Here is a 27,857-nt window from a genome sequence, read left to right as displayed (position 1 = left end):
TTGCTCCAACTCCGATGGTCTCTGAAGTCTTCGCCGGAAGAGAGGAAAACAGAGAGGGAGGAAGAAGACAAGGAGAAGAGTGAAGCTTGTCATTGAATCTTTTTCCTCTACTGCAAGCGTTGATATAAGCTCCAATTGTCTTCTTCAATCGCCGGATCTTGGAGCACCAACGATGCCCAATCGTTGCTGCTACAACCTTCTTCTTCATCTCCTGTTTCCATTAAGTCAGAGAGGGTGATATTTTGGTAAAGAGAAAAATCTAGAAACCAGAATGTAGTATCTGGAATAAGACCTAATAAAAAGAAGCCATGCTTTCTAATGGGGCTTGTAAGTCACCTAAGGATTAGGTATCAGATATTGCAGTAAAATTCAAGAATCGCAGGGATAGGAACAACCAGATTTCAAGAGAAATTAAATATCAGAAAATCTAAGAGTCTGATCTGGCTAATAAGCTGGCCGAATGCTTAGGATATTCAAGAGAACAAAATATCAAAAGATGAAAGCAACCCAAGGGTCAGATTCTGAGATATGAAAGAATCCTACTAACGGTGGAATACTCAAGAACCAGAAATCGATATTAAGAAATAACGAAATCACAACAGAATTATTTAAGAGAGTAATTAAGCAGGAATATTAGAAACTGATGCATGAACAAATAACAGAAACAAGATTTCTGAAACAAACTCAGAAACTTTGAAATCAGATAAGTATGGTAGAATGAGGACACTTTTGACTTCGATGGATGTGCAGGCCTAAGAACAGATCAGAACGGATAATCATGGTTCAAGGTCTTGGATTCAGAGCAACCGCACCGAATAGGGTTAGGGTTTTAATTTGTAGAGTTAGGGTTTTTATGGGGTTGGATTGCTGAGAGCATGGTCGGGCGGGGGAGACTGGAGAGGGTGGTGGCGGGGTTGCAGGGAAGCAAGAGAAGGAGGGCTGGAGGGGGTGGCGCCGTGGCGGCGGCGGAAGAAACAGCAGAAGGAGAAGGAGAAGAAGAAGGGGACAAAAAGGAATAAAAAAAAGGATTGAATAAAAACAAGGACAAAATTGTCTTTTTCTAAAAACTAACTTCTAACATCATTAATTCATCATTAAGGGTATTATAGGGATTTCACTGTGGTAAGGGTAATTTCGTCATTTAAAAAGAATTAACAAACATTTAACTGCAGAGACTAACGGAGTGGACTAAATTGAAATAAATTCATAAAAATAGGGGGTGTTTGTGACATTTTAATCAAGTATGGTTAATTTATGAGACATTGGATACTTTTAGGGGGTGTCCGTGAAATTTTCCCTATTACTTACAATACTCTTATAAGTAGGCACCGCCAGGTGGGATGAGTTGGATGTGCTCAAAAGCTTTTCAGTGAGATGTAAGTTGAAGGACAAAAAGCCTGATCTCTACACCTACTCTATTTTGATCAGTGAGGTATGCATAAACGAATGTATTAATGAAGCAATGAAGCGATTTCAAGAAATAGAATTTGATTAAACTGTTCCACCTATTTCAATTTTCATCATCCTTCTTGATGGATGTTGTAGAGTACAAAATCTAAAAGATTCAATTGAACTTTTTAATGCTATCATTGGTAGAGACCTGGAACCTCATGTTAAAACATACAATATAATGATTGATAGCCTTTGTAGGGGGGATTTGTTGGGTCATGGCGTGACGCTCAAGATTTTTTTCCTGCAAATGAAAGGAAATGATTGTTCTCCGGCTGGTGTCGGTTCAAGGACTGCTAAGAAGCAATGAGGTACTTTAAGGCGACCGAGTTTCTTAAAGAAGTTGTTGAAGTGTGTTTCTTGGTATATTAAAAAACTGCTTGGTGGTAGTCAAATAACTTGTTTGAATTAAAAAGAGTGTTTCAATTTAGGTCACTTAATTAGAGTTGGGCCTTTTGTTTTTAGAGTATGAGTCTGTTTTTGAGTCTTTTATATAAGTTTGAACGAGGGACAAGTACTAAACACGAATTTTGATATTAATGAAAAACTTTTGCTGTTCTTCTTCATTGAAGATTTTTGTCTTGTGTTTGATCTGATTGACACCTTGCGGTGGGAAGCCCGGGTGATTCGTTGGTGGGATTAGTGTTTGATCTAGTCGACACCTTGCGGTGTGAAGGTGGTTCTTTTGAAGCTTTCCTTCAAGTTCTTTGAAGATCTCCTTCAAGTTCTACTTTCTAGTTTCAATCAAAGACTCAATTAACAAGCTGCTGCCAATAATTTTCTATCATTACAAGTAAGTTGGAAGCATCCCCATCCCCATCCTTCTTCTTCTAATCCTCTAAACCACCAAACGCTAACATCCCCTCCATCATTGGACAACCTTCCCATAACCTAAATTCTACCCGGACCAAACCAGCCAGCAAAATCCCTCCTTTTTTAGATCAAACTCTCCACCCCTGCCCCTTTAGCACTTGATCCAAATCCAAGTCCCATCCTCCCACTCTAAACCCTAGATTCCCCTATTTCACTCTTTGCAAAAACCCAAAACCCTAACTCTATATTGTTGTTAATTCAAATTAGCATACTTCCCTCCATTAAAACATCTCAGGACTTTCACTGATAGACTTCCCTACCTTGGCATAACTAATACATCAAACCCTAACCCTAACCCTAATTTCACCAAAAAAACCTATTTTGACCTAGCCAATTCACCTGTTCATAACATATCCTAGTTTACTGGCTCCTTTTTGGTCTCCTACCAATCTAGGACTACATTATAGTATAGCTATTTGTTTAGATTCTACTCGCCTCTAAGGTGGTCCAACACATTTCGGGAAGACGACAGGGAGGGGATATCACATTGATCTACACGTTGTTGTGTCTCGCATTCACACCCTTATTATTTAGATAGAAATAACCACTATAACCCCATGATGAGTTCAGCCTAGTCAGTGCTACAACTGAATTAACTAGGACCACCCCTCGAAAACTAAGCCACACAACAACATTGACGACATAAGTCGTTGACATTTCCTTGTTATTGATTCTTGTTGAGATTTGTTATTATAGGGGCAAAATCGTCTTTGTATTGATATTTATTTCTGTCCTTAGTAGGGTTGACTATGTAAGGGCATACTTGTCCTTTTATGTTTCTTTTTCATTCTATTATATTTATGTAAGGGAGCAGACCTGTGCCAAATTCTCTAATTCTGTCCGCAGGTTCTCTCATCTCTTGGAACTTGCGACATCTCCTTTCTCTTTTTTTTTTTTTTTTTTTGGTCTCCTCTTCTTCTTTTCTTCCATGCTCTGATCTGATTACTAGAATCTGATTTACTAACATTATTGTAAGTAGGTGTTAGTTAACTATTGTATTTAGGCCTTAGGAGTAGCGGTGGCTTAAGTGTTTCATTCCTATTGTAATTGATTGATTTTTCTAATGTAAGAGCTAATTCATCATGTATCAAAGCTGAGATCCAATTTGGGATCGCCAATAACCTAATCCCTCTTTCTCTCTTTCTCCGCCTCCACACAGCGCCGCTACCACTTACAGCCACCATGTCTCGCCATTGGAAAGCACCGCCACCACCACCTTCCGCCTTCTCCTAGCGTCGCCACCTTCCACCTCCCGCCTCTTGCGGTTCCTCTCTTGGAACAATGAGTCTTTTTTCACCCTTGGTGGGATTTTTCTCTCCCACCAATGGCCTTTTTTTGTTTGATGAGTCTGGCTTAAACTAGATCTAATGATTTATTCTCAGATCTGATTTTCTGGTTTTTCATGCCACTTTTTTTCTCCTTGTGGCATGCTTTGGTGATTTCTTCCAGTGCCTTTGTTCATGCAGTTGCTTTTTGATATTATTTGTTTCAGATGGGGGGAATTAATACGTCAACGACGTCAACCATATCTCCTGTTTTGGATGGAGGAAACAGCCACCATGATTTTCCTACCATTCTATGTGCTCCGTCAAACTTGATGGGAGTAATTAGTTGATATGGTTGAAGTCTTGCTCCCTTTCTATCAGTTCCCGTTTTTCAAAGTATCTCACGGACAATTTGGAGAAGCCTACAACTGTCGATGCTGTTCAAGAGAAGTGGTGCTCTGACAACTCTCTTGTTTTGGCCTTCATGTTGAATTCGATGCATCCCCATATTGCTCAAGGATATCTTTTCTTGATACTGTTGCTCAGATTTGGCAAATTGCAAAAGAAACCTATTCCCAGGTTGGAAATGCTGCCCAAGTGTATGAATTGAAACAAAAATCTGCGGCACCAATCAGAGGGAGATGACCCTCTCTCAAATTGGGGTCATCGGTCAATTTATGGAGTCCTAAATAGGCTCATTGGGATGATGTTTGTTGCATCTTAAGGTATCTTAAAGATGCTTTTGGCAAAGGTCTTATTTATTGACGTCATGGTCACACTGATGTTGTGGGTTATTCTGATGTTGATTAGGCTGGTGCTGCCAATGATCGTTGGCCAACCACAAGCTATTGTACATTTATGGCTGGTAATCTTGTTTCTTGGAGGAGTAAGAAGCAGCCTATTGTGCTAGATTGAGTGTAGAGGCTGAATATAAAGCTATGACTGATACTATGGCAGAGTTGATGTGGTTGAAGTCTCTCCTACAAGTGTTGGGGTTCTCAGTTTCTAAATTGATGATATATTGTGATAATCAAGCTGCAATTTATATAGCTAGCAACCCAATTTTTCATGAAAGGACCAAGCATATTGAGGTCGATTTTCATTTTGTGAGAAATGCAGTCATGCAAAAGGTTGTTTCAACTCCGTTTGTCAGCTCTGGTAATCAACTTGGTGATATGTTTACGAAGTCGTTGTTTCGACCTGCGTTTCTTGGTTTCTGTTCCAAGCTGGGTATGAGGGATATGTATACTCCAGCTTGAGGGGGAGTATTAGAGTCTCAGTTGGACGTCCATGCGTATCCATGAACCTCAATACCATGGGAGTGTTTCCATTGTCTAAGTAGTTGAGCTATTCATTATATTTCCTTGTTATTGATTCCTATTGTAAGTAGGTATTACTTACCTATTGTGTTTAAGCCTTAGGAGTAGCGTTGGCTTAAGTGTTTCATTCCTATTGTAATTGATTGATTTTTCAAATATAAATAAAGGTGCTGGTACGATAGGAGGTATATTCTCTATCTCCCAGCTTTCTCTCCCTCTTCCTTCTCTCCATTCTCTTCTTTACATCTCTCTTTTCTTCTGGTTATCAAGGTTTGATACTGTTTCGGTACCAAAAATGAGAACAAAAATTAGATCAGTGCTTTTTCGAAATGATCACGACAAATATCATTTATTTTTGTACTTTACATCCTTGTCCAATTTTGATGTAGATAAATTATAGTGAAAATAAGCCTTGGATTGGGTAACATATGTGTTAGGCTTTTGGTCCAATGAATTTTCATTGTAATAGACTAATTTCTGTGTCTAAAATATGGGTAGGAGGTAGGAATACGGGATGTATTAGTTACTTAAGTTGTGGGGTTTTTCTAGAGTCTCTTTTTTTTAATTGTTATCGAAGGGTTTTGGTTTAGCTGGAATAGGTCTCTATGAGTCCAGCCTTATTTAAGTTGTTTCTTTCTTATTTTATTCAGGGTTTTAGTAGGAGTAGACAGTAGACTACCTCAATAGGGCTACTGGCTGGAAGAGTTTTAGGCTTTGAGTCCTGTTAAGAGTCTTTTATTTAAACATAAAACATATGTGAAGACAATGCCCTACCCACGAATTGTGAGGAGATGATGAAAGACTTTTGCTTGTAATGGTCTGTGAGATTCAAGTGTGTTGACTCTTGTGGATTAAAGAATGTTTAACTGCTGTGCGATTCAGCAGTGAAACACTGGTGGGTTTCCAGGTTGTGGTAATGGTGGGATTCAAGCCCTTAAAATCATGTGGAGTTCCTGATTATGTCTTCCTTTTCTTCTCTATATTTTCTCCCGTCAAATGACCAAAATCAAGTAAGTTTTTGAACTTTTTTTCTATCTTGCGCACACTAGTTTTTCTATTTTTTTCAAGTTCTATTTTTTAATCTTCTTCTAGTCGAAATTCTGCTTTCCTACTTGAAGTCTATTTCTTCAAAATCTCAGTTTTTCAAGTTCGATTCAATCCTGGTTTCAGATTACTGATAAAGATTTTATACTTTTGTTTATCATTAATTCAGTTCCTCCATTGATTCTGTTTGAACCTTTACAAGCCTGCTATCGATTTCTGAAGTAATTGTCAGAAGAGTGTGGTTTCTTAATCCAACTAGCTTAGTTTCATATATCTAAATCTGACCTTCAGTTTTGAACCCAACTTCACTGGATTATTCCTCATGACAGAATGGCATTTTGACCAGAATTTTATAGGAATCTGATTTGTTTTGAGTAAGCTATTGGCTTTCCTCCTAACCTGGATTTTCCTTTATCCTTGCAATCATGTCGCGAGCTGATCTCCTACAGGAAGTTCATATAACCTTCTTGCAAATATAATTTCCACTTTAGCTTGACCAAAAGTCAATGGTAACCTGGATCCTGGAGTGTCGTGATGCTTTGTGCTTTAGAGGAGGGGAAAAATAAAAGAGTTAATTTTTGCTTCCCATTGGATTATAATTGTTAAAATTGAATTACAGTCTTGCATTTGGTTCACAATCATTGAAGTAAACAAAGTTAATATTTGAAATAATGTAGTCATTGTTTCCTTCCATTAAAGTGGCTAGCATTTTCTTTTTCAGTGGTGCACTATTTTTATTTCTCTTTATAATGGTTCTGAACAAATCTTATGTATTGATAGATTTTATCAGCTGTCTTTTAGTCCTCATATGGATACTGAAGGGATTATGGATCTTGTCAAATTTCTTTCCCCAAAGCTTGTAATACTTGTTCATGGTCAAAAGCCTAAAATGTGAAAACACTGAAAAGGAGAATCCAGAAGAAATTGGGAATTGAGTGTTATGATTCGGCTGCGAATAATGAATCAGTGTGTGTTCCTTCAGCTCAATTATGTGAAATAGATGCTACAGGCATGTTGATCCAGATTAGAATTGCTTGAACCCAAATCTCAAGCTCTTAAAAGCAGTCAAGAAGGTAATTCTGATGTGGGTTACACAGATCTTCAAGAGCCTATCACTGTCACATTTACGAATGAACTGTTGCCAATGCTTGAAGTGGTTGAGCACAAAGTAAAGTTAGTGTATTGTTGTCCTGTAAATACGAGCTGTCTTTAACATCTTAGATTGCATTGTTATTAAGACTTTTGCACTCACTTTCTGAATAGAGGGGGGAGGGGACATCCAACAGTTCTCTGATTATCTACAATTGGAGTCATTCCATGTCTCTGGTTGTTCGAACGATACCTGCCTTTAGAAGTTCAAGGAGGATGTAGATGATGAATCAACAGTAACACAAATTTTTTTTAGCTGCAGTTGGCTGGTAGGTGATGACAAACTGGCATGGAAAGTCATTTCAGTGATGAAATAATATTGGGATTCAACTACAGTTTCTAGACCAACAATTAGCTGACTCATTGGGACACAAAAGGATAAACCTCTTTTTAGGAAACAATATTGATGGATTGCATCCCAGAGATCTATCTTTGCTGGAATCTCTCATTGCTGATCCGAACAAGTAAATCTAAGTTGGATAATGACTTGGCAAGATCAGAATTTCAACTGATGTTATATCTTAGATTGATTTGCTTGGAGTTCAAATTCCATAGGTTTTGGTTCTTGATTGTTTATTGAGAAGTGTTCATACTTGATCTGATGTTTAAGGAGTGGGGATCTTTACTGTACTGATCGATTCTTTTACCTTTATTTCTCTTGGTAGAGAAGGGAGTTAAGAGAGTTTATCTCGATGATCTTGTAACAGTTTAGTATTACATTAGTGGGACTGTTAGAATGACACTTCTATAGGTGTATTTATAACATGTTACCTTCCTTTTTGTCTTTTTCTTGAATTTTTTTTTTTCAAAAAAATCAACAATTTAAAAGTGATTTACCATCATGTCATTTTCAAAAGCTACCATTGTCTCGCATGTTTTCCAACTATATATGTTAAATGACAGGATATTACCTTTGTTAAAAACCAAAAAAAAATAAAATTCCAAATTATTTGAAACCTCTAGGGTGTCAATAAGAATTTTTTTAGATTATTATGGTAAAAGTTCTTGTTGATTGGATATACAAATTCGGGTTTCATCTCATTAGCAAGAGTTTGCTGTCATATTAGGACTGTGAATGAAACTAGCAATAAGATCAAAAACATTGTTAGCTTGGATTGATTTGGTGCCTAAAGCCCACATTCTTTTTGAGAAATCATAGGAGACAAAGAGGTGCTAATCTGATTCGGGGCCTAGTTGCAAAATTTGCAAGAATCATCAATATTGGTAAGAAATTTTATTTTGGAAAGGCTTGGGATTCCACCTCTTGGGATTTTTGAGCTGAAGATTTTGAATTTTGGGTGGATTTTTAAGTTCCAAATGGTTTTCCAAACCTTGCTAATACCATTGGGAGATTCGTTGGTATTTTCGGATACGAAAGAAGCAGCCGCCTTTGTTGTCAAAATTCAGAATGACCTCTGAAAGTTATCGTTTGGCTCCTCGTGTGGATGGAATGTCATCCCAAACACCAACCATTCTACTCCAAACTCATCAACAGAAACCCCCTTGGAAACACTAAAAGAATTACCCATTTCAAGTAATCTCATATATCTTGAAACCAACTCTCTTATCAATGAAGAAGCCAGAGAATCAAGAATGGATGCAAATGGATAGTTGAAAATCCTGAATTCGATTCACATATATATATATATGTATTTAGAGGTATCGTATTCAGGCAGAGGATATCCAAATCCTAATTTAGATAATCTGGAACATAATCTACCAATTTGATTAGATATCAATAACAAAAAAAAAAAATTCAATTAACTTGAGGGATTTTGAAGATTCAACAAATTCTAGAGAACGAGAAAAAGAACTAAGACAATTGAGAGACATGGATTGACATTTGTACCTATTTTAGGGTATATATATTTGGTGAGGGGATATTCTGATGATCCAATTACATCCGATCCATATTTGATTCGTATCGGATCCATTTACATCTATAGAAACAACACACTTTAACATGACACGAGAGTCAGTGACTCAAACTTATAGCATTCGCAACTTACCCCCAAACACGGAACAAACATTGTTTGAGGTATCACTGTATCAGTATCATATTACCCGTATTGGGTGATACGTATTGATTTTTCTAGTATCCAATCCCGATATTGTGCTGAAATCGTATCGGTAATACGGATATGGACAAGGGGTAAAGTTACAAAAAAAAAAAAAAATCCATTTTTAAAGGATAATTAGAGGCAAATTTGTCGGATACAGCTGATCCATGCCAATGCCAATACCGTATCTATATTGTATCGGTTTCGCAGGTGAGCAAATACCCGAATAGCGTGCACTAAAACCATGGGAATAAAACAGCAAAATGCTTCATCAACAAAACAAAGAAGGAAAACAAAACAAAACAGCAAAATGCAGAGGTATTATCCGGCGCCCTTCTCGACCGTGTGAGATTGAGCACAGTCGTGAAAGCTTATTACAAGAGGGTTTGGTTGCCCGTGAAACACAGAAGTGCTCTTCGCTGCCAAAAAAAAAAAAAAAAAACCAGAAGAAGTGTTACTAGACACGCAGTGAAGGGATGTGGAGAGCTGTGGATGCTCAAATGGGTAGGTGGTCTTCTCTTCCGCTATGTTTGCTTCTTTCATCTTCTTTTTCTTCTAAAGCTACTAAGACACATCCGCGAGTGAGTCCTATCAAATTGCTCAAGAATTCTGCAGAAGATGATGGATGCAAGTCAAGTACAGGCACCTCCATTAGTGTTGAGGAAGCATTCCGCCGATACCATGGAATGGTTCACTCACAACCCATTCCTAAAATTGTTTCTTTCAATCAACTATTTGGGACACTTGCCAAATGCAAACACTATTCCACTGTGATTTCTCTGTCCAGAAACATGTTTTCCTTGCAAATACAACCCGATGTCTTTACACTGAACATCTTATTAAACTGTTTATGTGGGTCGAATCGGCCAGATTTGGGCTTCTCTGTCTTTGGGATCATCATGAAACGTGGTTTCCAGCCAGATGTTGTCACATTGAATACTCTACTTAAGGGGCTCTGCGTGGAGGATAAAATTGGAGATGCCAAAGCATTGTTCCACAAGATACTCAAAGAAGGGTATCCTTGTAATGAAATCACCTACGGAACCATAATCAACGGGCTCTGCAAGACGGGAAACACCTGTGAGGCTCTTGAAATGCTTAGGTCGATGGAACTTGAGGGTAAATATAAGTCTAACGTTATCATGTATAGTGCAATCATCGATGGCCATTGCAAAGAAGGAATGGTAAATGAGGCCCTGAACATATTCTCTGATATTGTCGGGAAACACCTCTCCCCAAATGTTGTTACTTACAATTGTTTAATTCATGCGCTTTGCAATTTAAATCGGTGGAAAGAGGCTCTAAATTTGTTCCGTAAAATGGTGGACCATGAAATCTCACCAAATGTTATCACTTACAACATTCTAATAGATGGTCTTTGCAAAAGCGGAAGGATTGCTGAAGCACATAAGTTGTTTGAATTGATGCTTCAAAGTGGACAGAAGCCTAATGTTGTCATTTTCAGTTCTTTGATTCATGGCCTATTCAATTCTGGCCAACCCGAAGAAGCCACTGGATTGTTAGAGAAAATGTTGGGACTAGGAATCTCTCCTGATGTCGTGACTTTTACTATTCTGATAGATGGTCTTTGCAAAGATGGAAGGACTGCTGAAGCACATAAGTTGTTTGAATTAATGCTTCAAAGAGGACTGAAGCCTGATGTTGTCACTTTCAGCTCTTTGATTCATGGCCTGTGCAATTCTGGCCAATCAGAAGAAGCCACCAGATTGTTAAACAAAATGTTGGAACTAGGAATCTCTCCTAATACCGTGACCTTAAGTGTTTTGGTTTTTGGCGTAGGCAATTCTGGCCAGTGGAAAGAAATCACTAAATTGCTGAAGGAATTGTTGGATTAAGGAAACTTACCCCTAATGTATCTATTTTGGTGGATTCTTTTTACAATTAACAAATGATGATAGTCTGTAATGAGCTGTTAGCTCTTATGGTTCAAAGGGGCATGGAAGCCAACACTCATGCATACGATGATTTGCTTTGGTAATTGGATATTGTGTGTAATAGGTCAAATGGTTGAGGCCATAAGAAGTCTTTGCCACCATGCAGATTCAAGGCCATGAGCCAGATTTTATTATGTACAATGCATCGAGCAGTGGCTGCTGAAAGAATAGGATGATAGATGAAGCCATATTTCTTTTTAGGAGCATGTGTTGCAAAGCTCTTCAGTTAGATGCAAGTTTAAGGCCAAAAGTCTGATCTCTACACCTACTCTATTAATGCATAAACAAATGTATTAATGAAGTTATTTCAAGGAATAGAATGTGATTGAAACTGTTCCACCTATTTCAATTTTCATCATCCTGCTTGATAGATGTTGTAGAGAGCTGGAACCTGATGTTAAAACATTCAATGTAATGATTGACAGCCTTTGTAAGGAGCATTTGTTGAAAGGAAATGGTTGTCCTTGGTGACTACCAACCTTATTTATGAGGATATTTGAAAACTTCACACCCCATCTAAATGTAAAGCCTTGGGATGGGAAATTGCTATTGGATTCCAGCAGAGGAAGGGGGTTGATAGATACTTGTCTAGCCATGTCTGCCTAATGTGCATGGCCGATTAGATGAGCCTAAAACTTTGTGGATAGGTAGACCGCAAGATCCCTTGTTCACATATCGAGTTTAGCCTAAAGAGATTTGGCCACATGGAAAAACAAACCATTAGAAGGTTATGTTATTTATTACATGAGAGGGTATATGATTAAATTTTAGTTTGAAATTTGATATGTGACCTATTCATACAAGTCCCTAGATATCTAATGGTCAGATTTTTCACATCATTCTTCCATGTGATAATTTTTTTTTAATGGTTATTTGAGCGATTATGCATTAAATATTTTTTTGTAATTTTTCTTTGGACTTGGAAAGAGGAGACAATTTTTATTTTTATTTTTTGGTGAAAGAAAGAGGAGACAATTGACTTATGGGTAGCTAAGAATTTGGAAGATCAAGATCTCTCTCTCTCTCTCTTAAAAGCAAAGCTTATTTGTGGGTAGTTATCAATGTAACAATGGAAGGTGATGTTTCTAAAAATCATAAGACAAATCTGAGCAATTCATTTTTACGGTTTTTTTTTATTATTTTTTTTTTAAATCTAAACCATCTGCTCACACTTAGATTTTGGAGAGTGACTCGAGCCAATCTGAACCATGTCCTCTCTATCCAACAGTCAGAATAGGCATATTACCTGTTCACATGGCAGAATAGATGCCTTGTGATGTTGGAAAAACAACATATCCTTGTGACAATAAAAGTTGCCTTATTTTTTTTTTTCAAACTTAAAGAAATGCACCATCTTTCAAGTCTTAAGACTCTCGAAACACACATAAGAAGAGGAAGGAGAGGAAGCAGAAAAAGAGGTGTTGATATAACATGGATCTTTATATGCATACAGACTGGTCCAGCCCAGTAAAATTATTTGGGATGGATTCAGGCAAAGGGGCTTCTATATGTGCAGTCTAGCCCGGCCCAAACTTAAAATATCCAAAACCAAGCTAAGCCTGGACTGACCTCAGCTCGGCCGACCTGTCCAGATTTCAGCCTTTGTTTTCAAGAGTCAAGACTCGTGCCGTTTTAAGTATTGGAGAGGGTTCTTTGAGCAAGTGGCATAGGGGAGTATACTAATGAGATGCGATAAAATAGTATCGTACATAAAAGTAACAAAGTTGAGATAGACATGGATTTCTAAGTAAAATTTGGATCATCTGCACGTACGTGCAGTACGTGGAGGTGGACTTACATCTCAGAACCAATCACATGTTTATTTTATTTTTATAAATACCCCTCTTCTCTTTGTAAATGGCAAAAACAAGACAGGTGGTTGCCTCTCACATGTACGTGCAGATGATTCAGGCTCTTCTAAGTATGGAAGAGGGTTCTCTAAGCAAGCAGGATAGTGAGCCAATGAGGAGTTCCTACTAGAGATGTTCAATCTGAACTTGAGTTGGCAGATGGAATGTGCTCAAGAGCTGTTCAATCTTATTTATTTTTGGGAAAAAGAACGCGGCTTGGTAACACACCCCTACACCTAGACACAGGTGGTGAGGAAATGACCGCCCTACGCCATGTTGGATATCTGGGCATGTGCTTCCATTGGTCCCTATATCGACAAATGAAGATTTGACCTGTCAACATTTTTAAAAAAAAATTTAATGGACTACTTGTTGAACTTTATCTGGACTAACACTATTAAACAAATAATAAATGATGTAGGCTACATTCCTAAAAGCTTTGGGAAGCATTTCGTTAAATAAATCAGAAGAATTAAATTCTACGGAATCATGATTCTGAATTCCGAAAACTGTTTGGTTGAAATTGAGTAAGATTCTACGGAATCTATGTAATTCCACTTTTCAACATTAAATGGAATCGTTGAGGAATTCACCTCATGTGGTGAATTTCAAAAGAAATCCCACATTTGAGGTACCTCAAATAAATATGGTAATTTTGGGTGATTCCAACCCTAAGTCCAAAATCCCGATTCTACTCGCTCTGCTTGTGAAGGTGAAGCTCTCGCTGTGCCCGCGAACCCTAAATCCAAACGCTTTCGAAGGCACCACCGATTGGAAGGGAATGCCGTGAAATCCACCTGCAAGCAAGCTTCTTGAAGGTCACAATCTCTCTCTCTCTCACTCTCCCTCTCTCTTCTCTCACTCTGTCTCTCTGTGACTGATTTAATAATTTTTTGCCTTTTTTTTAAATCTTTGCTTCTCTGTCCTAGTTAGGATTCCTCGTATGATTTCGTAGACTACCATTTTGTCGAAAAATAGGTCTTGGATTGGATTGGTGGCCCACCCACAAAATAATAGACATGGTTAGATCTAGAGGTGTAGTCAGGTAGGGCTAGGCTAGGTTTTTGAAAACCTAGGCCTACTCGGGGACCCTATAAGCCCAAGCCCAAGCTTGGCCCGGCCGGGCTCAAGGCAGACTAGGCTTGGCTCTTTTTATCATATTTATGCCAATTTTACATACAAATGGGAAAATTTTTTTTTTTATTGTAACCTATATTTATATATTTTATTCTCTTAATCAATAATATATATTAAATGTGAATTTTTTATTGACACCCTTTAAGGTATCAAATAATTTATAACTTACAAAATTAACTAAAGATTGTTATATATACTCCAAACTCATCAACAAAAACCCCTTGAGACACACTGAAAGAATCACCAAAACTCGTCAACCTTCTGGCCCTAAACCTTTATGAGGAAAAATGAGATTGATTAAAAATCTAAAGCTGGGCTCAACTAAAAGGATTGACGAGAGCCCCAAATCCCGAATTTGATTCGCATCCGTATATATTTAGGAGTAACTGTATTTGATCAGAGGATATTCAAATCCAAATTTAAATAATTCAGAACATAATCTATTTGATTTGAATATATATCAATTATGAATGAAATAAATAAATAACTAACGATCTTGAAGGTTCTTGAAGATTTGATATGTTCTACTGAATGAGGAACAGATAAGACAATTGAGAGACATGGATTGAGAGTAAATTATATCTGTAAACAGGAGAAAGGTCTTGCAGTTACACAAGTCAAGGATGTGCAGAGACAATCAAAATCCATTTAAATTTATATGCATTCGATCTAGAGATCACACCCGATCCATATTTGATTCGTATCTGATCCATTTGCATCTCTAGAATCAACACCCTTTAAAGTGAAATTAATCAAATGACTCAACTTGGTATCTTTCGCAACTTACCAAACTGGATTCAGGTCCTCTCCTGTGCGGGCGCCTCTCCAGCGTGCATCGACGGCTAGCTAGGCTGATATGATGCTCACCCCCAGCACACATCATTCCAATCGCCATAAATCGGCGAAAGATATCAGAAACCAACCTTGCTTGTGTCCGGCGCCTCTCTCGAGTGCTCTTCTCTGCAGGAAAAGAAAAAAAAGTCAAGACAGAAGAAGTGTTAGTAGAGACGAAGTGAAGGGATGTGGAGAACTGTGGATGCTCTCATTATGTAACAGAATCGAGTTCAAATGGGTAGGTGGTCTTCTCTTAGCCCTTCTCTTCCGCTATGTTTGCTTCTTTCATCTTCTTTTTCTTCTAAAGCTACTAAAACACATCCGCGAGTGAGTCCTATCGAATTGTTCAAGAATTCTGCAGAAGATGATGGATGGAAGTCAAGTACAGGCACCTCCATTAGTGTTGAGGAAGCATTCCGCCGATACCATCGATTGGTTCACTCACAACCCTTTCCAAAAATTGTTGCTTTCAATCAACTATTTGGGACAGTTGCCAGATGCAAACACTATTCCACTGTAATTTCTTTGTTCAGAAACATGTTTTCCTTGCAAATACAACCCGATTTCTTTACACTGAACATCTTATTAAACTGTTTATGTGGGTCGAATAGGCCAGATTTGGGCTTCTCTGTCTTTGGGATCATCATGAAACGTGGTTTCCAGCTAAATGTTGTCACATTGACTACTCTACTTAAGGGGCTCTGCATGTTGGATAAAATTGCAGAGGCCAAAGAGTTATTTCACAAGATACTCAAAGAAGGGTATCCTTGTAATGAAATCACTTATGGAACCATAATCAACGGGTTCTACAAGACGGGAAACACCTGTGAGGCTCTTGAAATGCTTAGGTCGATGGAACTCGAGAGTAAATTTAAGCCTAACGTTACCATTTATAGTGCAATCATCGATGGCCATTGCAAAGAAGGAATGGTAAATGAGGCCCTGAATCTATTCTCTGATATGGTCGGGAAACACCTCTCCCCAAATGTTATTACCTACAATTGTTTGATTCATGCACTTTGCAATTTAAATAGGTGGAAAGAAGCTCTAAATTTGTTCCGTAAAATGGTGGACCATGAAATCTCACCAAATGTTATCACTTACAGCACTCTGATAGATGGTCTTTGCAAAAGCGGAAGGATGGCTGAAGCACATAAGTTGTTTGAATTGATGCTTCAAAGTGGACAGAAGCCTAATGTTGTCACTTTCAACTCTTTGATTCATGGGCTATGCAATTTCGGCCAATCGGAAGAAGCCACTGGACTGCTAGAGAAAATGTTGGGACTAGGAATCTCTCCTAATGTCGTGACTTTCAGCATTCTGATAGATTTTCTTTGCAAAGACGGAAGGACTGTTGAAGCACAGAAGTTGTTTGAATTGATGTTTCAAATAGGACTGAAGCCTAATGTCGTCACTTTCAACTCTTTGATTCATGGGCTATACAATTTCGGCCAGTCGGAAGAAGCCACTGGATTGCTAAACAAAATGTTGGGACTAGGAGTCTTTCCTGATGTCGTGACTTTTAATATTCTGATAGATGGTCTTTGCAAAGACGGAAGGACTGCTGAAGCACATAAGTTGTTTGAATTGATGCTTCAAAGAGGACAACAGCTTGATGTTGTCACTTTCAACATTTTGATTGATGGTCTTTGCAAAGACGGAAGGACTGCTGAAGCACAGAAGTTGTTTGAATTGATGTTTCAAATAGGACTGAAGCCTAATGTCGTCACTTTCAACTCGTTGATTCATGGGCTATACAATTTCGGCCAGTTGGAAGAAGCCACTGGATTGCTAAACAAAATGTTGGGACTAGGAGTCTTTCCTGATGTCGTGACTTTTAATATTCTGATAGATGGTCTTTGCAAAGACGGAAGGACTGCTGAAGCACATAAGTTGTTTGAATTGATGCTTCAAAGAGGGCAGCAGCTTGATCTTGTCACTTTCAACATTCTGGTTGATGGTCTTTGCAAAGACGGAAGGACTGCTGAAATACATAAGTTGTTTGAATTGATGCTTCAAAGAGGACTGAAGCCTGATGTTGTCACTTTCAGCTCTTTGATTCATGGCCTATGCAATTCTGGCCAATCGGAAGAAGCCACTGGATTGCTAAACAAAATGTTGGGACTAGGAATCTCTCCTGATGTCGTGACTTTCAGCATTCTAATAGATTCTCTTTGCAAAGCCGGAAGGACTGTGGAAGCAAATAAGTTGTTTAAATTGATGTTTCTAAGAGGACTGAAGCCTAATGTCGTGACTTTCACCATTCTGATAGATTTTCTTTGTAAAGCCGGAAGAACTTCTGAAGCACAGAAGTTGTTTGAATTGATGCTTCAAAGAGGACTGAAGCCTGATGTTGTCACTTTCAGCTCTTTGATTCATGGCCTATGCAATTCTGGCCAATCGGAAGAAGCCACTGGATTGCTAAACAAAATGTTGGAACTAGGAGTCTCTCCTGATATCGTGACCTTAAGTGTTTTGGTTTTTGGCATAGGCAATTCTGGCCGGTGGAAAGAAATCACTAAATTGCTGAATGAATTGTTGGATTAAGGAAACTTACCTAATGTAGCTACCTTGGTGGATTCTTTTTATGAATAACAAATGATGAAAGACTCTCTTGACCTGTTAAATCTTATGGTTCGAAGAGGCATTGAACCCAACAGTAACACATACGATGCTTTGGTAATTGGATACTATGTATACTAGGTCAAATGGTTGAGGCCGTAGAAGTCTTTGCCACCATGCAGATTCAAGGCCATGAGCCAAATGTTAATATGTACTATGCGTTGAGCAGTGGCTGCTGAAAGAGTAGGTCGATATATGAAGCCATATTTCTTTTTAGAGCATGCGTTGCAAGCAATTGGTGCCTAACAACATTACTTACAATAGTCTTATAAGTAGGTGCTGCCAGGTGGACTGAGTTGGATGTGCTCAAAAGTTTTTCAGTGAGATGCAAGTTTAAGGACAAAAGCCTGATCTCTTCACGTACTCTAGATCAGTGAGCTAGCATAAACGAATGTATTACTGAAGCAATGATGTTATTTCAAGAAATAGAATGTGATTAAACTGTTCCACCTATTTCAATTTTCATCATCCTTCTTGATGGATGTTGTAGAGTACAAAAACTAAAAGATGCAATGGAAATTTTTAATGCTATCATTGGTAGAGAGCTGGAACCTGATGTTAAAACATACAATATAATGATTGATAGCCTTTGTAAGGAACATTTGTTGGGTGAAGGCATGAAGCTCAGGACCTTTTTCCTGCAAATGAAGGGAAATGGTAATTCTCCAGATGGTGTCAGTTCAAGAACTACTAAAAAGCAATGAGATACTTAAACTGTTTGTGGGAACGATCATGAAAACGACCCAGTTTCTTAATGAAATTTTTGAAGAGGGTCTTTTGGTAGATTCAAAAACTGCTTGTGGAAAAGATCATGAATGCTATGAAGAGCTTCATAAATTTCCATACGATGAATGAAAAGCTGCTTAATTTATGTCCATTTAATATTATCCATTTTGAGTCATTTTAATACAGTGGCTTGCTTAGAGTAATTCTGTATATACATTTGGAAAGGATGTCAACCGCATTGACAGAAATTAGGAACTGAACCTACAAACCAAATCCGAGCTGACTAGCTCCCTTATTTATGAGGATATTTGAAAACCTCACACCCCATCTAAATGTATAGCCTTGGGATGGGAAATTTCTATTGGATTCCAGCAGAAGGGGGGGGGGGGTGTGATAGATTCTTGTCTACCCATGTGTGCCTAATGTACATGAAGACGGGGAATCTCTAAATCAAAATTTTTTTTTTCCAATTTATAAAAAAGTTCTGCACCCATTTTCTAAAGGTGTTCTATTTGGTTAACCTTAAGGTAGGACAATTCCTTTGGAGATTGTCCTTTCTTGCCATTTGCTGGGGCATTTGTTAGAAGAGGAATGAGAATGCATGTCTTTTCTTTTGATTCTGTGGTGATCCAGTATATAAAGTGGGAATTGCCCACTGAGCCACAACTGAGAATTTATTTTTCTAATGATTCAGTCAACCATCTTTTCAGGGACTGGATGGTTATCATCGTCACAACACCTCTGAGATGCAGGTCTTGTGTTGCCTTGGCCGGGGATATCTCAAGCTAACTTAGATGGATACTCTTCAGGAAGCCCAGGTCCATCATGTGGGAGGACCAATCAGAAATGACGTGGGCAATTTCATCGACTACTGATCTATTTCAACTTGGGAGGGTAATTAAGTTTGAAATAAACTTATTGCTCCTTGTGCAGTCCAAGTATATTCCAACTTCTTTCTTATCCGGTCCTTCTCTATCTCTCCTGTTGAGATTTTATGGATGAATTTGTGGATTTACACGGCACGCTAAGAAAGGGGTGCGGAGCCCCCCCCCCCCCCCGCTTTGCAAGAATTTAACATGATGTAGGTTATTATCTATATCTATCTCAATGGTTGGTTGATTTCATTCTGATAATTACTCTTGATGACAAACTACCAGGGGATTTGATGTTAAATACGGTATATTTTCTACTGCATAATGTTTTAAATTCAGAGTTTCTGGCTGACAAGTGTTATCTTGTGTAGGTCTTAACTGCTGTGGAGAAACAAGGGGGTCCTGAGAAAGAGCCTGAGACACAAGAAATAGGCTTTAACCGAGGCAGAGACGAATTCCCAGGTTAGCAGGATTTTCATGGAGAATTTGTTGATGGAGAAGAGCAATGCTAGAATGCAGCAAGAATGGTTAATTTTTTTTAAAAAAAAGTACTTTTAGTTAAAATAACAACCCGATTAAACCGATTTGTCCAGTGATTTCTCTGTCAGGTAGTCGGCGCCCAACTGAATCAATTCGACTGAGTCTCCTACTCTCCTTCATCGAGGTTTGGTTGGAGTCACTCTCAGCTCTGCATGGCTAAGTTGTACCAAAGCATAAATAGAGTGACAACAATGGCCAATTGTGTTCCAGGAATACTACAATAGAACCGGAGATGCACAGGTATGAGGTACCCTATAAACTGCCACCATTAATAAGATCTGAATCGGGTTTGGATCACATAATTGAATTTATTTTAGGGGGGGGGGGGGTTCAGGTCCTGAAGAGTAATGAAATAGTTATCAATGTCACAAGGTTTCCAGGCTAGGTAATCCTTGGACATACTTTTTCGTATTATGCAACTTTTCTTGAGTACCAGTTCTTCTCAGATTGATTAGTCTCAAGGCTGTCCATGACAAGATTCAAAGCATGCTATTAATTAAATATAATGTATTTAAATCACTCTTCTTTGGATAGTCAGCCTTGATTTTGATATGATAATTGATGATCCTTCTTTCTTTTATTAGCTGGATTTTCATTTGACTCAAACCTTGACACTGGTTTAGATTTATGGTGGGGTTTCTTGATCCAGATGCTACCATGTATTTCGTGTTGAAATATATATATGTTTTGATAATATAACTCTATAAGCCACAAGACTAACAGAACATCTAGCATCCTAAGACCCTTCGAAATCCATCCCAAAAAGTTACTGCCCAAACAAGACTGCCCAAACAAGAAAATCAAATACTTTATTTCCATAAACTTCCACCATTAATTAGATCTGAATTAAGCCTAAATCACATTATTAAATTGCTGCTAGTTTTGGCATGACCATTGGCTCTGGTTCTGCCAAAACATGTGAAAATAGTGATCTATCCTGACATTCAAATCTCGTTTTCCTTTCCATTTTCTATTTTATGGTTTCACTGAAAATAATGGTAAGAATTGAAGAAAGAAAAATGACATATAAATAGAGACATGGAGGTGTATTGTATAGTTCATGAGATTATCGTAAGATGATCCCTATAAGCTGCTATCCCTAAACCCCTCCATCCTATTTTTCCATTGAAGCATCTCTCCGTTGGGCCTTGGGGGGTGATTTTAATGTAGTACAGTTTGGCCATGAAAATCAGGGTGGTTACCTCATTGTGAACTCCTCTGTTGATGCCTTTAATGAGTGCCTTGAAGATATATGCATGAATGATTTGAAATGGCTGGGCCTGAAATTCTCCTAGTACAATAGGAGAAGCGGTGACTCCAGAGTCTTGGTAAATGAGGCTTGGCTTATCTCCTTTTTATTTTACCATGCTACCTTTGATCGTCCCAGTATCTTTGACATATAGCCCCATCATTGTCCTCATCCAGCCTTACATCTCCTTTGGCCCTAAACCTTTCAAATACCTTGATATGTGGTCCTCCCATTTTGACTTCCTCTCCATAGTCACAGAAGCCTGGGCCAAGCCTGTCCACTCCCATTCCACCCCCTCATCTCCTTTTCCAATAAGCTCAGGAATGTTAAAAGTGCCCTCAAAAGTGTAGAAGAATTTTTTTTTTGGGAATATTAACTCCTTAGTAGGGCCAAGATTTTTGATATTCATTTGAGGTTCCAATTTGATGTTCATAATGCTATACTGGCTGATGAAGAGAAGCTGTCTCCTCAGACCTTTCCTCTATTGTTGCTCAAGAGGAGAGCTTCCTTAAACAGAAGTTCCATATCAAATGGTTGGAACTAAGCGATTCCAACTCTGATTACTTTCACAAGTCCATGAAGGCTAGACCCAATATCAACTCCATTGCCACATTGTTGTCTAGAGATGGTACCCTCCTCTCTAAAGGTTGATGATATTAAGTCTGAAGCAATGGACTACTTTCTGCAACTTTTCAGGCCCACTGCCATTTCCCGTTAGTTGCTATCCTAGATGGTCTTCTCAAAAAAATTCATCACCTCCTCCCTCCATAGTATCCTTCAGGAAATCCGAACTGAGGCAGAATTCCTCACTGTTGTCCACTCTAACAAGGTTAACAGAACCTTTGGTCCGGATGGTTTTTTGACTCCGTTTGCCAGCTCTGGTAATCAACTTGGTGATATGTTTACGAAGATGCTGTTTCGACCTACTTTTCTTGGTGGCTGTTCAAAGCTGGGTAGGAGGGATATATATATATATATATATACTCCAGCAGGAGGGAGGGTGTGTTAGAGTCTTGATTGGAGGTCCTTGGGTATCCTTGAACCTCATTATCATGGGAGTGTTTTCATTGCTAAGTAGTTTGATGCAGATGCATCACCAAAAGAGGTTTATTTTAATGGGAATAAGTGTAGGGTTGGGTTATATACGTGTTGGGCCTTTGATCCCAAGGGTTTTCAATGTAATAGGTCACTTTTATGGGCTTAAAATATGGGTAATTAGGTTTCATATGGGATTCCTTAATTTTATTTTTATGTAATTAGTGGTCATGTGATCACTTAAGTGATCATGTGGCTTGGTTAAGTAGTCATGTGACAACTTATTTTCAATGTAATAGGTCACTTTTATGGATCTAAAATATGGGTAATTAGGTTGCATACGGGATTCCTTAGTTTTATTTTTATGTAATTAGTGGTCATGTGATCACATAAGTGATCATGTGACAACTTAAGTTGGGCTGGATTAGGACTATAATTCTAGCCATGTTTTGAGTCTATTTCCTTTATTAATTCACTTTCCTAGTCTATTTAGGTTACCTAATTTGAGTTGGGCCTTTCCTTTTTAGAGTAGGAGTCTTTTTTTGAGTCTTTCATATAAGTTTGTAAGGGGGGCAAGTATTAAACACAAATTTTTTGATATTAATGAAAAGCTTTTGCTGTTCTTCTCCATTGAAGATTTTTGTCTTGTGTTTGATCAAGGCTGGTGGGATTGGTGTTTGATCCGATTGACACCTTGCAGTGGGTAGCCTGGGTGGTTTGTTGGTGGGATTAGTGTTTGATCTAGTCAACACCTTGCGGTGTGAAGCCCAGGTGGTTCTTTTGAAGTTCTCCTTCAAGTTCTTTGAAGATTTCCTTCAAGTTCTACTTTCTAGTTTCACTCACAGGCTCAATTTTTATTCAAGTTCCTCCATCAACAAGCTGCTGCCAATAATTTTCTGCCATTACAAGTAAGTTGGAAGCATCCCCATCCCCATCCTTCTTCTTCTAATCCTCTAAACCACCAAAGACTCCCCTACCTTGACTTAACCCATACATCAAACCCTAATTCTAACCCTAATTTCACCAAAAAATCTATTTTGACCTAGCCAATTCACCTGTTCATAACAGATCCTGGTTTACTGGCTCCTAGTTGGCCTCCTACCAATCTAGGACTACATTATAGTCTAGCTATTCATTTAGATTCTGCTCGCCTCTAAGGTGGTCTAGCACATTCCGGGAAGAGCAGGGAGGGGATATCACACCGATCTACACGTTGCTGTGTCTCGCATTCACACCCTTATTATTTAGATAGAAATAACCACTATAACCCCATAACGAGTTCAGCCTAGTCAGTGCTACAGCTGAATTAACTAGGACCATCCCTCGAAAACTAAGCCACACACAACAACATTGAAGACACAAGTCGTTGACATTTCCTTGTTATTGATTCTTATTGTAAGTAGGTGTTAGTTAAGTATTGTGTTTAGGCCTTAGGAGTAGCGCTGGCTTAAGTGTTTCATTCCTATTGTAATTGATTGATTTTTCTAATATAAATAAAGCTGCTAGTACGATAGGAGGTATATTCTCTATCGTCCAGCTTTCTCTCCCTCTTCCTTCTCTGCATTCTCTTCTTTTCATCTCTCTTTTCTTCTGGTTATCAAGGTTTGATACTGTTTCAGTACCAATAATGAGAACAAAAAATACATTGGTTCTTTTCTAAATGATCCCGACAAATATCCTTATTTTTTGTACTTCACATCCCTGTCCAATTTTGATACAGATAAATTAGAGTAGTGAAAAGAAGCCTTGGATTGGGTAACATATGTGTTAGGCCTTTGGTTCAATGAGTTTTCATTGTAGTTGGCCTAAAATATGGGTAGGAGGTAGGAATACGGGATGTATTAATTACTTAAGTTGTGGGGTTTTTTTCTAGAGTCTTTTTTTTTTCTTCTTGTTAAGTTGGAATAGGTCTCTATGAGTCCAGTCTTGTTTAATTTGTTTCTTCTTAAAAAAAGAGTTTTAGTAGGAATCGACAGTAGACTACCTCCACAGGGCTACTGGCTGGAGGAGTTTTAGGTTTAGTTTGAGTCCTTTTCCAGAGTCTTTTATTTAAACATATGTAAAGACTATGCCCTACCCACTGATTGTGAGGAATTGATGAAAGACTTTTGCTTGCATTGGTCTGTGGGACTCAGGTTTGTTGATTCTTGTGGATTAAAGAATGTTTTAACTGCTGTGAGATTCAGCAGTGAAATCCTGGTGGGTTTCCAGGTTGTGGTAATGGTGGGATTCCAGCCCTTAAAATCATGTGGAGTTCCTGATTATGTCTTCCTTTTCTTCTCTATAATTTCTTCCATCAAATGACTCAAGTAAGTTTTTGAACTTCTTTTCTATCTTGTGCACACTAGTTCTTCTATTTTTTTCAAGTTCTATTTTCTAGCCTTCTTCTAGTCGAATTTCAGCTTTCCTACTTGAAGTCTATATCTTCAAAATCTCAGTTTTTCAAGTTCAATATTCAATCCTGGTTTCAGATTACTAACAAGGATTTTAAACTTTTGTTAATCATTAATTCAGTTCCTTCATTGATTCTGTTTGAACCTATACAAGCCAGCTATCGATTTCTGAAGTAACTGTCAGAAGAGTTTGGTTTCTTAATCCAACTAGCTTACTTTCATATTTCTAAATCTGACCTTCAGTTTTGAATTTGAACCCAACTTCACTGGATTGTTCCTCGTGACAGAATGGCATTTCGACCAGAATTTTATAGGAATCTGATTTGTTTTGAGTAAGTTATTGACTTTCCACTTAATCTGGGTTGTCCTTTTTCCCTGCAATCATGTCACAAGCTGATTTCCTATGGGAAGTTCATATAACCTTCTTGGAAATATAATTTCCACTTTTGCTTGATCAAAAGGTAATGGTAACCTGGATCCTTGAATGTGATGATGCATTGTGCTTTAGAGGCGGGGAATAATAAAAGAATTAATTTTTGCTTCCCATTGGATTATAATTGTTAAAATTGAATAACAGTCTTGCAGTATGCAAGTTGCACTTGGTTCACCATCATTGAAGAAAACAAAGTTAATCTTTGAAATAATGTAGTCATTGTTTCCTTTCATTAAAGTGGTTAGAATTTCCTTTTTCAGTGGTGCACTATTTTTATTTTTCTTTATAATTGTTCTGAATAACTCTATGTATTGATAGATTTCATCGGCTGTCTTTTAGTCCTCATATGGATACTAAAGGGATTATGGATCTTGTCAAATTTCATTTCCCAAAGCATGCAATACTTGTTCAAAAAGCCTAAATGGAAACACTGAAAAGGAGAATCCAGATGAAATTCGGAATTGAGTGTTCTGATTTGATGAATGATTAATGTGTGTATTCCTTCAGTTCAATTATATGAAAATATATGGTACAGGCATGTTGATACAGAATTACTTGAAGCCAAATCTCAAGCTCTTAAAAGCAGTCAAGAAGGTAATTCTGATGTGGATTACACAGATATCAAGAGCCTATTGCTGCCACATTTAATGAATGAAAGGTAACTGAAGGGTCCTCATTATAGAGAAAACCGAAAAAGCGAGGGCTGGACACCAGACTGAACTGTTGCCGATGTTGGGAGTGGTTGAACACAAAGTTAAGTTTGCGTACTGTTGTCCTGTAAATATGAGCAGTCTTTAGTTAGCATCTTAGGTAGTATTCACTTTGCAATGAACCATCATTGTTGGTTGGGGATTCCTCTTCTCTATACTCAACTGCCTGAGCAAATTCATTGGCCAAAAATACAGATCCTTCTTCCTCAACGAAGATGTGGCTCTCTTCTGATCAATGTTCTTGGCTTCACCTTTTATTGTTATTTGAACTTTCTCGCTCACTTGCTGAAAGAGTTAACATCCAACAGTTCTCTGATTATCTACAATTGGAGTCATTCCATGTCTCTGGTTGTTCCAACGATAGCTACCCTTAGAAGTTCAAGGAGGATGTAATGTAATGATGAATCAGCAGTTGGCTGGTCGGTGATGATAAACTGGCATGAAAGTCATTTCAGTGATGAATTATTGGGATTCAACTACAGTTCCTGTTCCACCAATTAGCTGACTCATTGGGACACAGAAGGATAAACATCTTTTTAGGAAACAATGTTGGTGGATTACACCCCAGAGATCTATCTTTGTTGGAATCTCTCATTGCCGATCCGGACAAGTAAACTTGGCAAGATCAAAAGTTCTACTGTTGTTATATCTTACATTTATTTGCTTGAAGTTCAAATTCAATGGGTTCTGGTTCTTGATTGTTTATTGAGAGGTGTTCATACTTGGTCTGATGTTTACGTTATACGTTTTTACAAATGCCCCCTCCCCCGTGAAAATGTCCATTTGTCCAACTGCACCCCTATAACTTTATAAATTGCAAAATCCCCCCTACTTTCAGAACACTGTAACACTTTAGTCGTTAATTTGGGACGTTATATGTTAGTTTCAGGGAATCTAATGACCAAAATGTCCTTTTGATAAAAATCCACCAAAATTAAAGAATAAAATGACCAAATTGCCCTCATCTTCCCCAAATAGTTTAGGGTTTGAAACTGAAATTTTTTTCCCCAACTCGTTTAGGGTTGGTTTAAAGGAAAACACAATTGAAACTGAAAAATTTTCCCCAAATTTTTTCCCCATATTGAAAGAATGAAGTTGTTATTGTGGTTATAGCCTGCGTGATGATTGTGTGCGTGTGTGTTAGAGCGTCACAGTTCTGCGATGTTAGGCTTGAGATCATCACCTTAGGGCGATTCAGACCTTAGAGACTCATACCCAAAGCTTTGTTTGCTGTGAGGTTCCAGTCTTTGAAGAAACCTACAACTGTGAAGTTCTTCTCCAGGTCTGATTTCAGGGATTAAATACTCCTTACTGCATCACTAAACTTTCTGGACCCAATTCTGACATAAAAGAGGGGCGAGTCTGTATTAACCAAGATGGCAAACCAACCTCCAGATCATGTTGCTTTAAAAAACCCTTCATCAGTAATTAGAACATGAGGATGTTGTATACCACATTCCCTCAACACATATGAAATAAGTGAATTCAGTTATAACTTTAAAAAAATTAAAGTCATGAGAAGGAAAAATGATGTTTATCTATAGATGCACAAACAGGATCAGTAAATGGACAATTAATTCCTTAATCTGATCTCTTGTTTTTCAGATGGGTTCAAATCCTAACCGATTTGGGGAAAATTTTTTCAGTTTCAAACCCTAAACTATTTGGAGAATATGAGAGCAATTTGATCATTTTATTCTTTAATTTTGTTGAGTTTTTATCAGAAGGGCATTTTGGTCATTAGATTCTTTTAAACTTAAGTCTAACTTCCTAAATTAATAGACTAGACTAAAGTGGTACAGTGTTTTGAAAGTAGGGGGAATTTGCAATTTGTAAAGTTGTAGGAGTGCATTTGGACAAATGGGCCAGTTTTAGGGGGGCATTTGTACAAAACACTTTTTTTTTTTTTCATTCTCTTGGTAGAGGAGGGGGTTAAGATAGCTAATCTCAACAACCTTGTAACATTATAGTATTTCATTAATGGTTCTGTTTGAATGACACCTCTATATGTGTATTTAGAATACATGCAATCTTTTTTTAATTGTCCTTTGTCTTATTCTCAAAACTTTTCAAAAATTAAAAATAATTTTAAATAATTTGAAAGTGATTTACCATCATGTCATTCTTAAGAACTGTCATTGTTTCACATATTTTTTGACTAAATATGTTGGAAGGCATTTTCTGTCTAGAGCATAGCCCCTCTGTCAGCACGTGGGCCAATGAAAGCACTCGCAGAAGCATCTGTCCAGGTGGCATTTCCACCTTTTATGGGTGCGGAATGATCATTTCGTTTTATGTTAGGGCACATGATGCACACTCTCGGACAGGGTTTTTTTTCACAT

The 27,857-nt window shown here is 38.0% G+C and overlaps 1 protein-coding gene across 1 annotated transcript; it reads left to right on the top strand.

The window, feature by feature from the left end:
* The first annotated feature begins 9,711 nt into the window (after positions 1–9,711).
* On the top strand, positions 9,712–17,501 carry LOC122645325 (protein Rf1, mitochondrial-like). Its single transcript, XM_043838639.1, has 2 exons — positions 9,712–11,005; positions 15,154–17,501. The coding sequence occupies exons 1-2, from the start codon at positions 9,846–9,848 to the stop codon at positions 17,480–17,482; spliced, it is 3,489 nt and encodes a 1,162-aa protein (XP_043694574.1). The 5' UTR covers positions 9,712–9,845; the 3' UTR covers positions 17,483–17,501.
* The last annotated feature ends 10,356 nt before the right edge of the window (positions 17,502–27,857 follow it).

The sequence above is a fragment of the Telopea speciosissima genome, chromosome 11 (genome assembly GCF_018873765.1).
Source record: "Telopea speciosissima isolate NSW1024214 ecotype Mountain lineage chromosome 11, Tspe_v1, whole genome shotgun sequence".
Taxonomy (NCBI): Eukaryota; Viridiplantae; Streptophyta; class Magnoliopsida; order Proteales; family Proteaceae; genus Telopea; species Telopea speciosissima.
The sequence above is the reverse complement of the archived record's forward strand: the minus strand, read 5'-3'. Positions and strand labels throughout refer to the sequence as shown.